General features: G+C 43.9%; 1 protein-coding gene across 1 annotated transcript in view; it reads left to right on the top strand.

The window, feature by feature from the left end:
- The window catches only part of lamc1 (laminin, gamma 1), a 91564-nt gene extending 86195 nt beyond the window's left edge, over nt 1-5369 (top strand). The window contains exons 26-27 of the mRNA XM_051952975.1: nt 1892-1991; nt 2567-5369. Coding sequence (XP_051808935.1) covers nt 1892-1991; nt 2567-2823 — 357 coding nt within the window. The 3' untranslated portion in view covers nt 2824-5369. The remainder of the gene's footprint in view (nt 1-1891; nt 1992-2566) is intronic.
- Nucleotides 5370-12911: the final 7542 nt, after the last annotated feature.

Genomic DNA, 12911 nt, shown 5'->3' with positions numbered 1-12911 from the left:
GGCTTCAACGTACACAGCGCGACTCACATTTCCGGGTTCGTTATTACACACAGATGAAAATATTCCACAAAAACGGCCATAATCCAACCTTGGACATCCAGACGACACAAGCCAGTAAAACCATTTTGTCCAAAACATGTCTTGAAGTCGGTATATACTCCACGAATAGGTCGTTTTCAAGGAAATGCACCTCGCGATGCGCGTCCAATATTCCCTGTATTTCTCGTCATATTTTTATTTACAAATAGAATATTAGCGATTTTTTTGTACTGAAAATGGCTGGAATTGACTGAAGCTTAAAGGGTTAAAGATTTCTTTGTCATTGCGAGATGGCAGCATGGCGTCACTGTAACCATGACAACAAGTGAACACTACATCAGCTGATTGTGATCCTACTACAAATCCACCACTGAGGATTTATCAGGACTTATCCGTCAGAAATGCTGCAGGGAACAGCTGATTAAATTGTGGGGGTGTTTCTGAGTCCCATCAATTCCCGCTACGTATTTAGATCACGTGATTCGGTATCCGTACATAGCGTACACATGCAGAACACACGCCTGTGCTCAGAGCAAGGTCGTTTTTTATCAACACTTAGATGCATCAGTGAGTGAAAAATGACCCCGTGAGGTCGTTTTCTTGTCATATCTTTAATGAAAGGTTTTTATCATTTTATTTTCCAGCTATTCCTCATCATTCCATTTTAAGTTATCCTTAATACTTTTAAAGAGATTATAACGTTTGTTTTACTACCCAAAGCTCTTTATCACTGATAATGTCATACAAGAGGAAGAAGTGCACAGACTTGGAGGAAAATAGTGGAAATAATGTAAACAGAATGGATGTTGACATTCTTCTGTTGCTGTTCTGTGTAATATTCTTCTTTTTCAGTTATCAAAATGTTCAGAAGCTGTTAAAAAGTGAAAAGCAGATTTCAAACATGAAATTATTCTTATCTGGTCAAAATATAATACAAAAAATAATACAAATGATTAATCTGAACCAAAATGACATCAGAACACATTGATTCTCATTCGGGTCGTTTCTGACCCACTTCTGGTCCAATCACTGGAGCATCTCAGAGTTAAAGATTTAATCCATCAGAAATGATACGACTGAGCAGCCTTGGAGGAGTACTGCACTCTGAGAGCTTTTGTTGTGTCTCACTGTTCTTGTTCTTATTATTACAAACTAGATGCAAGTTTGAGCCACTAAAATCGTTGAAAACTCATGTAACTTTGAATCATTTAAAAAAGAGAGACTTTTTTTTATGCTTCTTTGGCACCAGTGGAGCGAAATATTCCAACAGCGCCCCCTACAGGACGTCAGTTTCAGCCACGACACTTTAGTTTCACCGTAAAGAACATTTAGCCAAAACATGTTTCAGATCCAGACGCACTAAAGAGTCGTTTTCATTTTACAGCAGTCGTTTGGTGAAACTTTAACAAACCTGTCAGCTGACCAGAGAACATCAGATCTTCAGGAAGGACATAGAGGTTGAATCGTTCCTGCAGTTAAAGTTCATCAACCGCAGATTTGACGTTTTCTTTCCTGTTTTTGTTAAATATCCAACGAGAACTTAAGAGTCAGTGGGTGGTTTGGTTTTTATCAGTTTCTAGTTGACTTTTGTGGACTTTTGGATAACGGTTTACAGAGTTTTAGTCTGAAATATTCTTGGATGCTGTGAAACAAAAAGTCGATCGATGAACTCGTTCTACCCAAGGATTAGACGTGAACTTTGTGGATAAAAGTTAAGAAACACGTCGACTTCCAGTTGAGGACTCTACAACTTTTAGAAAGACTCTGTTTCAAAAGTCTGCAACAGAACAAGTAAAATCAGCTCGTGTTGAAGCTGAAATACATGGAATGAATTCTTCTTTCTCTCGACCAGGCGTCTGATAACGCGAAGGAGGCCGAGGATAACGCCCGCAAGGCCAAGAGCACCGTGAAGACGGTTCTGAAGATCATCACGAATCTGATGGATCAACTCGGTAGGAAAGAACTCGACAACTTTTTAGAGAAAAAGCACAAGTTTAGTTGTTTTAGATGGAAACAAGAGCATCAGTTAAACCCTCTGAACACCAAGTATTCTGGGTGTTTCTTCACTCCTGACCTTTTTAGAATACAGAATAATGTGATTTTGATTTCAAAAAATTCCCAATTTCAAGTTTAGATTTGGTTAAATCTCCCAACAGAACCAAACATTGGTACATTTAGGAGTCTACAGCTCATTGAACATCTGATGAATCTTTTTACTGTTTCTGATCATAAATACTGTCATTTTAACAACTTTTCAAAGATGACGTGAATTAGGTCAGGAAAAATTAGGCCAAAATGCCAAAAATCTTTTGATGCCAACTATTTCTGTACTGATAAACACAGAATTTGCGTTTCTGATTCTGTTAAATAGAAATTCAGGTAATTTTTCAGTATTTTTTGTGCTTTTTTATACTATTTATAAAAAAACTAGCTGTCAGATGTTTTGTAATGTTAGTCGGTTGCAGCCTCACAGTTCTTCTCTAAAGAAGTCAAACTGAAGCTTTTGTCTCTGTTCTGTCTCCTGCAGGAAACATCGACAAAGTGGATCTGAGCAAACTGAACCAGATCGACGAGTCCCTGAAGAGGGCGAAGGGCAAGATGGCCGACAGCGATCTGGACAAGAAGCTGGCGGAGCTGAACGACGTGGCGAAGACCCAGGAGGACATGATCAACGACTACGACCAGCAGATCCGCGAGATCCGCGCTGACATCACCAACCTCAACGACATCAAGAACACGTTACCCGAAGGCTGCTTCAACACGCCGTCTCTGGAGAAGCCTTAGCCCCGCCCATCGCCTCCCAGGCCCCGCCCCACACTCCCCACTCACGTCTAACACTCCGGCGAACACGCCGACTTTTACCAAAACAGTTTTTTAAACTTTATCAGATTCTTGTCTTTGTTTTTCTTTTGCGAGAGAGAAGCCAACATTTCACGTCTTCAGCGGAGAGAAGCAGCTGTTCTTGTTTGTCTTTAGGTTTTTTTGTCGAGACGCAGCGACGTGGTTTCGGTAGAATGAACTCAGCGGCGCCGAGAAGCCGTGCAGCGAGGTGAAGAGCCTCGGAGAAAACCAGAACCACAAACCCGACGTGACTGCAGCCGTCTGCTCCGACGCAGAAACACAGGAAGCTTCCAGCCGTTACCCATCATGCCCGGCGACGCTTCCAGCTCCACACTGTTTAACGCCTTCCTCTTTCACCAGCCATGTTTTCAGAACACACTGAAGGAATCCTCTCCTGTTTGATCTTGTTCTTCTCACCCAAAGCTACGTGTCGACACAAACAGCAGCAGGAACTCCTCCTTCCTACGACAGTATTTCACCTCCAGCAGGTGGCGTTGTTGAGAAAAAGCCTCACTAACTCTGCTGCTGCACACGAAGCCTCCGAGTCCTGAAATAACCCGAGATTAAAACTCCACAATCTGCAAAGTCTGGAAACAAGTTTGAATCGGGTTCCACCAATTTATCATCAACTTGTTTAAGCAGCGTCAGATTTCCCATCTGGTTCCCTGGATGTCGAGTTCAGGTTAAAGTCTGTAAATTCTGGATGTTGTGGGAACAAGACAAAATGAAATCAGGAGTTTAGTTTCTCTGTCTCACATAGATGATCATCCTGTTCCCAGAGATACAGATCTTCAGTTGTGGAAACACAAGATGAAGTTCTTGATGTTTCTAAGATGCAAGATGCTCAACATCCAGGTTTGTTTGTACAAAACATTTTGTACAAACCAGATATTAAGACCCAGATGAAAGCATCCATCTCTGTGGGTTTCAGTTTGTTATCTTAAAGTTAAAGATGTGATTTGGGTTTGGATCTTTTAGGAACCAGATGGTAACTTTTTGTCTTGTTTCAAAGATCCACATCTTCCGGGAGCCTGTTCTCGTGTTGCGTAGAGAAGATGTTTTTGTGGTAACTTCCCACAGATGTAACGCTTAAGGGAACAACATCCGATCTTCTGCACACAAGTTCTCTGTTGCTCCTAGTAGGTCTGGGTCTTTGGTTTGGATCTTGTGGGAACTAGACAGTAGCATGTTTTTCCAACAATCTGTCTTGTTTCTGGCAGTAAGTTCCCAGAGATCCAAAGTTTAAGGGAACAAGATCGAGTCCTCTGCCTACAGGTGATGTCTTCTTCCCAGGAGATCTGGATCTTGGGTTTGGATCTTGTGGGAATAAGATAGAAAACAATGTTTAGTCTTGTTTCAGAGATCTGCATCTTCTGTTCAGTCTCGTTCCCACAGTTTGATCTTGTTGAAGAGGTTAGAAGTCAAATCTTCCAGGATTCGGGGGCGTCTTTAATCAGCTCTGACATTTCTCACCTCGGTCGGACACCATTTCACGTTTTTTTAACACTACAAACTTAATTATTGTCTCCAGAAGTTGCTGCTTTTCACACATTAACACTTCCTTCCAGGCTCAATCCAACACTATGCAACTTTGTACATTTTGCGTAGCGAGAATTTTATCTGATACACTGGTGCTAATAATTATTTCAAATGTTATATTTTTGTGTGAATGTTTTTTATCATGACATAGAGTGAGGAATTTGTTATTTTGTGTAAATATATGCGTAAATGATTCAGGACTGGCTGATTTTTAAGAACTAAAAAACTCCAACATGCAAACAGCCGCGTTAAGTTCGATCACAATCAATCAACTGAAACCTCCAGGTTAATTATATATAAATATCTATGATAACGTCTGTGGTATGTTATTATAATATGCTTGCTTGTATACAAGGCTCCGTGTTGCTGCCTTATAGCGATGCCAATATTTCATTTTTGTTTTATTGATTCTCTGTGAGCTTTCACAAGTTAAATCAACCTAACTGATGCTTTTTGTTTTGTTTTGACCCTTTTACCGATCAGGATGTTTTAAAGCCTCACCAGGAGCTCATTCAGTAGTTTTAGTGTTTTTGTGCCTTAATATAAAGTCCCTACGAGGGCGTCAGAGTTTCGTTGTCTCGCTCCGACCTCCTCGTGTGGGTACTGAAGCAGGGTTTTATAGAAATCAGGTCCTTTTGTTTTAAAAACTCTCCTCCGGCGGATAAAGTCGGGAGAGTCGATGTTCACGTCGTTTTATTTCTGCCTTTATTCTCCTCCCTCCATCCAGACGGCCGCTCTGCAGGCTGTGCAGCGTTCACAGACGTGATGTATAAACAGTATTTTAAGTTATAATGTACCATTTATTTGTGTTGTAACCTGTAGACGTGTGAGCTGCACAGCCTGTCGTGTTTCCATCCCTGTGAGGACCTGAATCTAACCTGTTTGTTCCCACGTGCCTGTAAATCCAAACGTAACATTTGAATAATAAAAAATTACTACAGGAAACACTCCGTCGGTGTGTCGTGTTGTTTTTTTATTATCCAAAATCCTCACAGAGACCTGAGGGGCAGGTTAAAAGGAATATTCCACCTAAAACCTCCACTAGGGCAGTATGTGTAGCAGCGACAGCAGAAAGAGGTCCTCTGGGTGGAAGAACGGCGTCCGAGTGGCAGCTCCCTTTCTGCTCTTACCTTAGGGCCCTGTCACACTCTAGCGTATAGAGCCAGTGTGTGAGAAACGTATCGAATATTTCGAAAAATTGTTTATACACACAACTTTTCAGCATATGAGGTCGATTTTCAGTTAATGACCGTTAGAGTAACCTGAGCCTATCGTACCGTATGAGTAGCGTACGCATCGCGTATGTGATGTGTATTTGAGTTGGACGTATACCGACGTATGAGAAACGTATGAGGAACGTACAAGATGCCGCAGAGTCAATGCAAGCTTCAGTCCAGGCTCCAGTGGTTCCCTGTATCTAGTATGTTGCCTGGTGATGTTGGGACCAACCCTGTCCAGCAGTTCAGCATACATTTCTGGAGGCATGCGTAGGAAGTTCCTGAAGGCTCTCTGATCTTCATTTCTCAATTCAACCATAAGCTGGTCATAAAGGCCAAATTGACGCCGCCTTCCAATCCAAGGTTTCACCCAGATTGCACGTCTCATTCTACGCCGCCTTCTTCTGTGTCTAGCATACTCAACTACCAACTGTAACAAATCTTGGCGATGTTGCAGCACAGCAACCTCCATCTCTGAACTGCTGGTACAAACTGATACAGATTTGGAAATGTGAGACTTTATATACCCCCCATACGCTGGAAATACGCATGGGATGAGTTGGCTGTACGCTCAGAACACGTTAGGCATAAGTTGAGCACGTTAGACTGTCGTTAGAACTACCATCATAACGTTAGCCATTCGTTAGACACATCAGACACACGTTCATTATACGCTCCTCTAACGCTAGGTTTCCTGACCCACTCAATTTCAACGTATGAGAAGTGTACTCGACGTATGAGTAACATACCTTCAGCGTATGAGGATTCATACGTCGGCATACGCTGAAAATTTTTGTGCATGTTCAAAAAATGTTTTGGCCGTCAGCTTACATCAGCGTACACTGACGTACTACAAACATATTCCAGCGTACCCCTAGCGTGTTTCAGCTTATGCCCAAAAAGTCCATACGTTCCTCATACGCTGGCTCTATACGCTAGAGTGTGACAGAGCCTTTACTCACTAAACTCAAGTGCCATGGAGGACTCCGGTAGTTGACGTTTTCTGCTGCAACCTTCTCTATTTCAGCTTTCTTCCACATCCGATCACTCCCAACCCGGTTTTTGTTGACGTTTTTGACCCTTTTTCCGAGCTTTGACAGATCTGAGAACATGAAGTACATCATCGGCATCGGTGGTGTAACCAATGGAGAGAAAACCAACCGCCTGATCAAGAACCTGCCCAACTTCTGCGTGGTCCATCAGGATGACTTCTTCAAGCCCCAAGATCAGATTGAAGTTGGTGAAGATGGCTTTAAGCAGTACGATGTCATCACTGCTCTGGACATGGACGCCATGATGAGGAGGATCTATGTGTGGCTGGAAAACCCAGTGACGTTTGAGAAGTCTCATGGCGTTAATAACACCCTGGACACAGAGATCAGCCCGAAGTCTGACCACGAGGAGGAGATGACTCACATCCTCATTGTGGAGGGCTTCCTGCTTCACACCTACAGGCCTTTGACGGACGTGCTAAACCAACGTTACTTTATTTCCATCCCGTATGAAGAATGCAAAAAGAGGAGGTTCTCTAGGACGTCCACGGTACTTATGACCATGTGATAGTTCAGTTTTTCTTTTTTAATAAATTTGCAAAAATTTCTACATTTGTTTTTTTCTGTCAAGATGGGGTGCTGAGTGTACATTAATGAGAAATAAAATGAACTTTTTTGATTTTGGCAAATGGCTGCAATGACACAGAGAGAGAACTTCAAGGGGTCTGAATACTTTCCGTACCCACTGTATGTATAGCTTTGTCATGTGATGGATTCTCCCCTTTTTGTGTGTTATTGATAAAAGAAGAAACAAAGAGGAGACGACGAACAGAATATTCTGCAGAGTTCAACAGCTAGACGCTCACAGATTACAGAGCAACCAGACAGAACATCTTCATTATGAAACATGTTTCAGAGGTTTTCTACTAGATTTGCTCCAGAAGACTTTGAAGCCAGCAGCAGACCAACACTGAGCTTCCTGCCTCGGTGGAGGAGAAGGACAGAGCAGCAGCAGAGCAGTCCACATCCACTCATGATGCTCTGTCACATCCACAGGAACCAAGCTGTTCTCAGATCATCACACTGCAGCACTGACACTCATCTCCACTTCCGGTTCCTGTCAGTCGCTGCTGCATGAAGCTCTCCACCTCCCAGTAACATGGTCCAGCTGCTGCTCCAACCTCTGGACCATCAGGACACCTTCATCCTCTGACCACAAACATCCTTCTGATCATCTTTGTGAGCACCGGCTGCAGAGAGAAGAAGAAAGGCCAGAGGAAATCAGTGAGTGTTCGTAGAGACTCTTCATCAGGATAAAGAGCAGCAGGACTTTAGACACAAGGACACAGATCCAGATGTGACCCCTGGACCTGAGCAGAGCTTCTGGTCTGCAGAAAGACCACGTGGTTACTGAACGTCATGACGCTGCTGCCGTTGTGAAACAAGAGCCAGACGACAGACTGATCAGCTGATCACTGTTGAAATGAGACGACAGTGAGATCAGATCTGATGGACACTTTGATGAAGGAGGACCACTGTCTCTGCACATCTGGAAGACTGTCAGCTGGAAGCAGCTTTATTTCCTCAACACAACAGTCGGCTTCACATCCACTCAAACACACCATGACAACAAGCTTCTGGCTCTTCTGATTGGCTGACTGCTGTCTCTGTGTTTCTGTCTCCATTCTGCTTCATCAAGAAGCTGCAGGTTTACAGGAGACTCTGGATCTTTGCTTTGATACTGACTGTGTTTAGTAGAAAACTGCTGGAACCTTCTACTGACCTCAGAGTCTTCAGGCTGAAGTCTGGACTATTCACAAGATCAAACAGACGGTCCCATCCTGAATCCTTCAGTTTGTAGTTGTAGCTCAGGTCCAGTTGTTCCAGATGTGAGGGGTTGAATTTCAGCGCTTAGACCAGAGAATCACAGCTGATCTGACAAACTGCAGCTCACCAATCTGAATAAAGAATAAAAGATGGAGATAAGATCAGTGATGATCCATCACGTGTTCAGGTTCTCAATGTGCAGATCAACATTACTTTGTCCTCATCAATCAGCTTTTCTCTAAAAGCAGCACAGTGACTTTGTCCTTCTCCCATTGTGGATCATCATCATGTCAGCCTTCTACACACATCATCCACATGTCCACACATCAGTAAAATGCTGCATCATCAACAGGATCAGTCAAATAAAACTCAACACAAACCAAAGAAATATTTAGACTTCACTCACTGAACTTTGCCACTTCATAATGATCTGAGTTCAGAGGATCATCTGGATCCAGATGTGACTCTTCAGCTCAAATTACAAACATTCATTTACGTTTCCAGTTTTGTTTTGTTTTTTTTCAATTGCTAACATGCATTGGTCAAAACTGAAGTCACATGTTCAAAACTCTGAACAGTCTGCAGAACAGAAGTCCATGTGGCCCAAACTATGAAGCATTTTCCATTGCTTTTACACAGAATGCATTCAGTCACCAAAATTCATCAACTCTTTTCCCAGTTACTAGTTCACCACCTGCAAAACACCAGACTTTTAAAGCGTATTTTTCAAATGCTAACTCACTTTGTTCAGAACAGTTAAAAACAATCAAAACAGAATGATGGTGTCACGAACTGACCTGTGAACCCAAGCAGCAGGTACAGACAGGCAGGTGAATTAATAAGGGATTTAATGAACAAATGTAAATATAACAGAAACACTCCAAATGGGAGGCACAGGGAAATAGACAGGACAGGGCAAAACTAAACTGAACTAAACAGAGGCTGACGGACCAGACGGCCGTGGTGAGGGCTAAACTAAAACTAAAGCTAGGCTAACGGGGAAGAGGTAACTCACTGGTGTCCAGGGGATCGGGAGACGAGGTGGGGGGCAGAGCTGAGGGAGCCGGTAGCGGGGAAGTGGCGAGGGCTGTGGAGCAGACGGAGGAGGGGTGCTGAGCGGAGCGGGGTGACGAGCAGACGAGGTAATCCAGATTGTTCGGGAAGCGGAGTGCGAATGACAGAGAGCGGCATGAAGCAGGGGTGGCGAACAGACAAGGTAATCCATAAACCAGAGAGCGGTGTGCTTGCGGCGGAGTGTGGCATGTAATGATCCAGCTTCGGAGCTGTGATGGGAGCCAGCCTTTATGCTGCCGCTCATTAGATTATGAGCAGCTGTTGCTCCCTCACAGCTGATGACAATCAACTGGAGCGCAGAGCAGGCGAGGGAGGGGCCATGACAGTACCCCCACCTCAAGGTGCGCCTCCTGGCGCACACAGGGCTAGTCGGGGTACCGGCGGGGCGTCTCTGGGATCCACAGGGATCCAGTAGGAGGAACCGCTCCAGGGGGCGGCCTGAGGGATGGGTGAGCTGGGGCCAACAACTCCAGAGGATGGCCCGGGGACAGGACAGGCCAGGGCTGGACAGTCTGGAGCCGGACAGGCTGAAAGAACCGCTCTGGAGGACGGCCCGGGGGCTGGATACACACATACACAATAGATATTTGTGTGTTAACACACACAAATATCTATTTTCCTTGGTAGTGAGTAAACATTAGTCAGGACATTGCCTGGTAGTGTTTGTGGGAAAGCCTTTAATCTCAGCTGTTTATAGTTTCTGCATCAGTGCCCTGTTCTTCCAGTCAGACACACCTTCTGTTTTGGGGGTATTTTTGTGATCTCTGGGAATAGATGAAACCAGAAGTCCCAGAAAATTCACTGTCCAACAGGCCTCCCATGCTTGATGTTAACCAGCTCTGAAGCCACCAAAAGAAATGCTAGTTGATGCCATGATTTCTCTGTTCTGCTGTTTTGTTTTTATTGTTTTGTGCTTTTGGGGTCATCTAAACTTAACATATTACCAAGAAGACCTGCCTTCAGTGAAGATAAGATAAGATAGAGATAGAGATAGAGATAGAGATACTTTATTAATCCCCAGAGGGAAATTCAGGTGTCCAGCAGCCCTCAGTGTGTGACGTACATTCACACACACAGTGGAACAATAATCAGTCATCTGTGTATTCAAACTCTACCATATTATGATCTGTTTTCTGCCATTCATGGTTCACGTCAGCAGATGCTTGTGTTAGTGGTGTGTGTTAGCGGTATGTGTTAGCGGTGTGTTTGCGGGGTGTGTTAGTGGTGTGTGTCTGTGTGTGTTATTACAGAGAAGCCCAACATTTCCTCTTTGACCAGAGAAACTGTTCAAACTCCCTTATAACAAGAAGAAACTGAAGGCGGACAAACATCTGCTTCAAAGAGCGGAAAGACAAAAGACACCAAAAGACAACAAACTCTGAGCAGGTTGGTGAGGCCGGTAAGTGAAGATCAGAAACATGCAGAGGTACAGGGAGAGAGAAGACAAAACACGAACTATGGGAGAGAGCAGAGACCCAGGCAAAGCATAGAAAAGTATGGAGTGAATAAATAGAGGAGAGGAGCTCCGTGTATCATGGGAAGCTGAGGCATAACAACAAACCTAAGAGATGCTGGTTTAGGATCACCTGAACTAACTAAGATTTATCCATCCATCATCTATACACTGCCTAATCCTCATCAGGGTCATGGGGGACGGAGTCTATCCCAGCTGACTGAGGGTGAACGTTCACCTGGACAGGTAACAGTCTGTCACAGGGCTACACATAGAGACAAACAATCACATTCACACCTACAGACATTTAGAATCACCAGTTAACCTCAGCATGTTTGTGGACTGTGGGAGGAAGCTGGAGAACCTGGAGAAAAGCCACACATGTACAGGAGAACATGGCGACTCCATGCAGAAAGATCCCTTGCCTGGAAAATCCAGACTGACTTTATTTATGTATTAATATAAATACAAATAAAGGCAGTCTGGCATTGTGATGATAGGAGATGATTTCAAAAAGGAGGGGCTAACGAATGCAGCTTGAACGAGAAAGAACCAGTCAGCGTAACACGGATGTGACGCACAAACAAATCGACCTTGAAGTCCATGTAGTCCAAACAACAATGGCATGCAGCCGAGAAAGCGTCGCGGTGAACGATTACTGCCGTTTTTGTCACAAAAATCTGCGAATACATGGGGTACTCTCAAGTACAACGCTTATTTTTGAAAAGGCTACGCAACAAAAGACTCCTTCCGAACGATTAGCGGTGTTAGGAATAACTTTAAATCGGAGCCAAACCAAGTCGGTGCGTATGTGTAAAAGTTGCTTAAATTTACTCACACGTTTGGAACGGGATTTTCCTCTGTACAAACAATGGCAAGAAGCCGAAAGTAACGAGCCATCCACTGCCTCCTCATCATCTGAAACGTCAAGTGAAAAGAGGCAACGACTAACGCCATCCAAAACGCCAAGAGACCACAAGAAGATTCACTTTGGCCCCCCTCCTCCTCCTTCTCCTCCGGCATCATCTTTATGGGTAATCCAGGCGCTGAAGATGACGCAGCATTAACTCCCGCCTCCCGTGCTATGATTGGTCGTACCAAACTGTTCCGGGAGGGAAACGCGATTCAATTCGCCCAATGCCAAACTGACTCTCCTGTATCTCCTAACATGGAGATAGGAGATTACATGGAGATTCAGTTTGGATTTTCCAAGCTAGAAAGATCCCAGGAAGGCCGGGACACGAACCGGGGATCTCCTAGCTGTATCTAAATCAAATCAAATCAACTTTATTTATATGGCACTTTTCATACAGTAGAGTAACACAAAGTGCCTCACAGAGGATAAAAACAAAAACAACACAATACAAAACACTGTGAAAAACCCGAAACCTTCCACCCCCAACAAATATACACACAGATACACAATCACATATACATTCACACACATACGTAGACATACGAACTGACATACATACCCACACACCCACATACACCATCTGTCAGTAAGGAGATATAAAGGAGACATGGCTGGGCACCGAAATCCGAGGTGAGGAAGAAACCACCTTTGAGGGCCACACACACCGAGTGGAGTCATGGACCATGACTGCAGGGGCGCCGACACAAGGACCACCCCAGCCCAGGCAGACAGGAGGCTCCACACGAAGGTGTAAAGCTCTCCAACCAACCGGGCCAGGGCCATCCACGGGCCAGCACCCCCATCAGTGGACCAGAATCAACTCCAGGTGTGGTAGGCCCCCAGGAGGAAACACTGGAGAAACGAGGGACTAAAACAGTAAAACAAATAAATAAATAAAAATAAATAAATAAATAAAAATAATAAAAATAAATACATCAATAAATAAATAAAAGGTATGGAAGCTAAGACTGAGATAAGAGAAAAGAATGTATAAAGTAAAAATTTATACATAA

Source organism: Acanthochromis polyacanthus, chromosome 9, assembly GCF_021347895.1.
Source record: "Acanthochromis polyacanthus isolate Apoly-LR-REF ecotype Palm Island chromosome 9, KAUST_Apoly_ChrSc, whole genome shotgun sequence".
Taxonomy (NCBI): Eukaryota; Metazoa; Chordata; class Actinopteri; family Pomacentridae; genus Acanthochromis; species Acanthochromis polyacanthus.
This window is presented reverse-complemented; position numbering and strand designations above follow the sequence as displayed.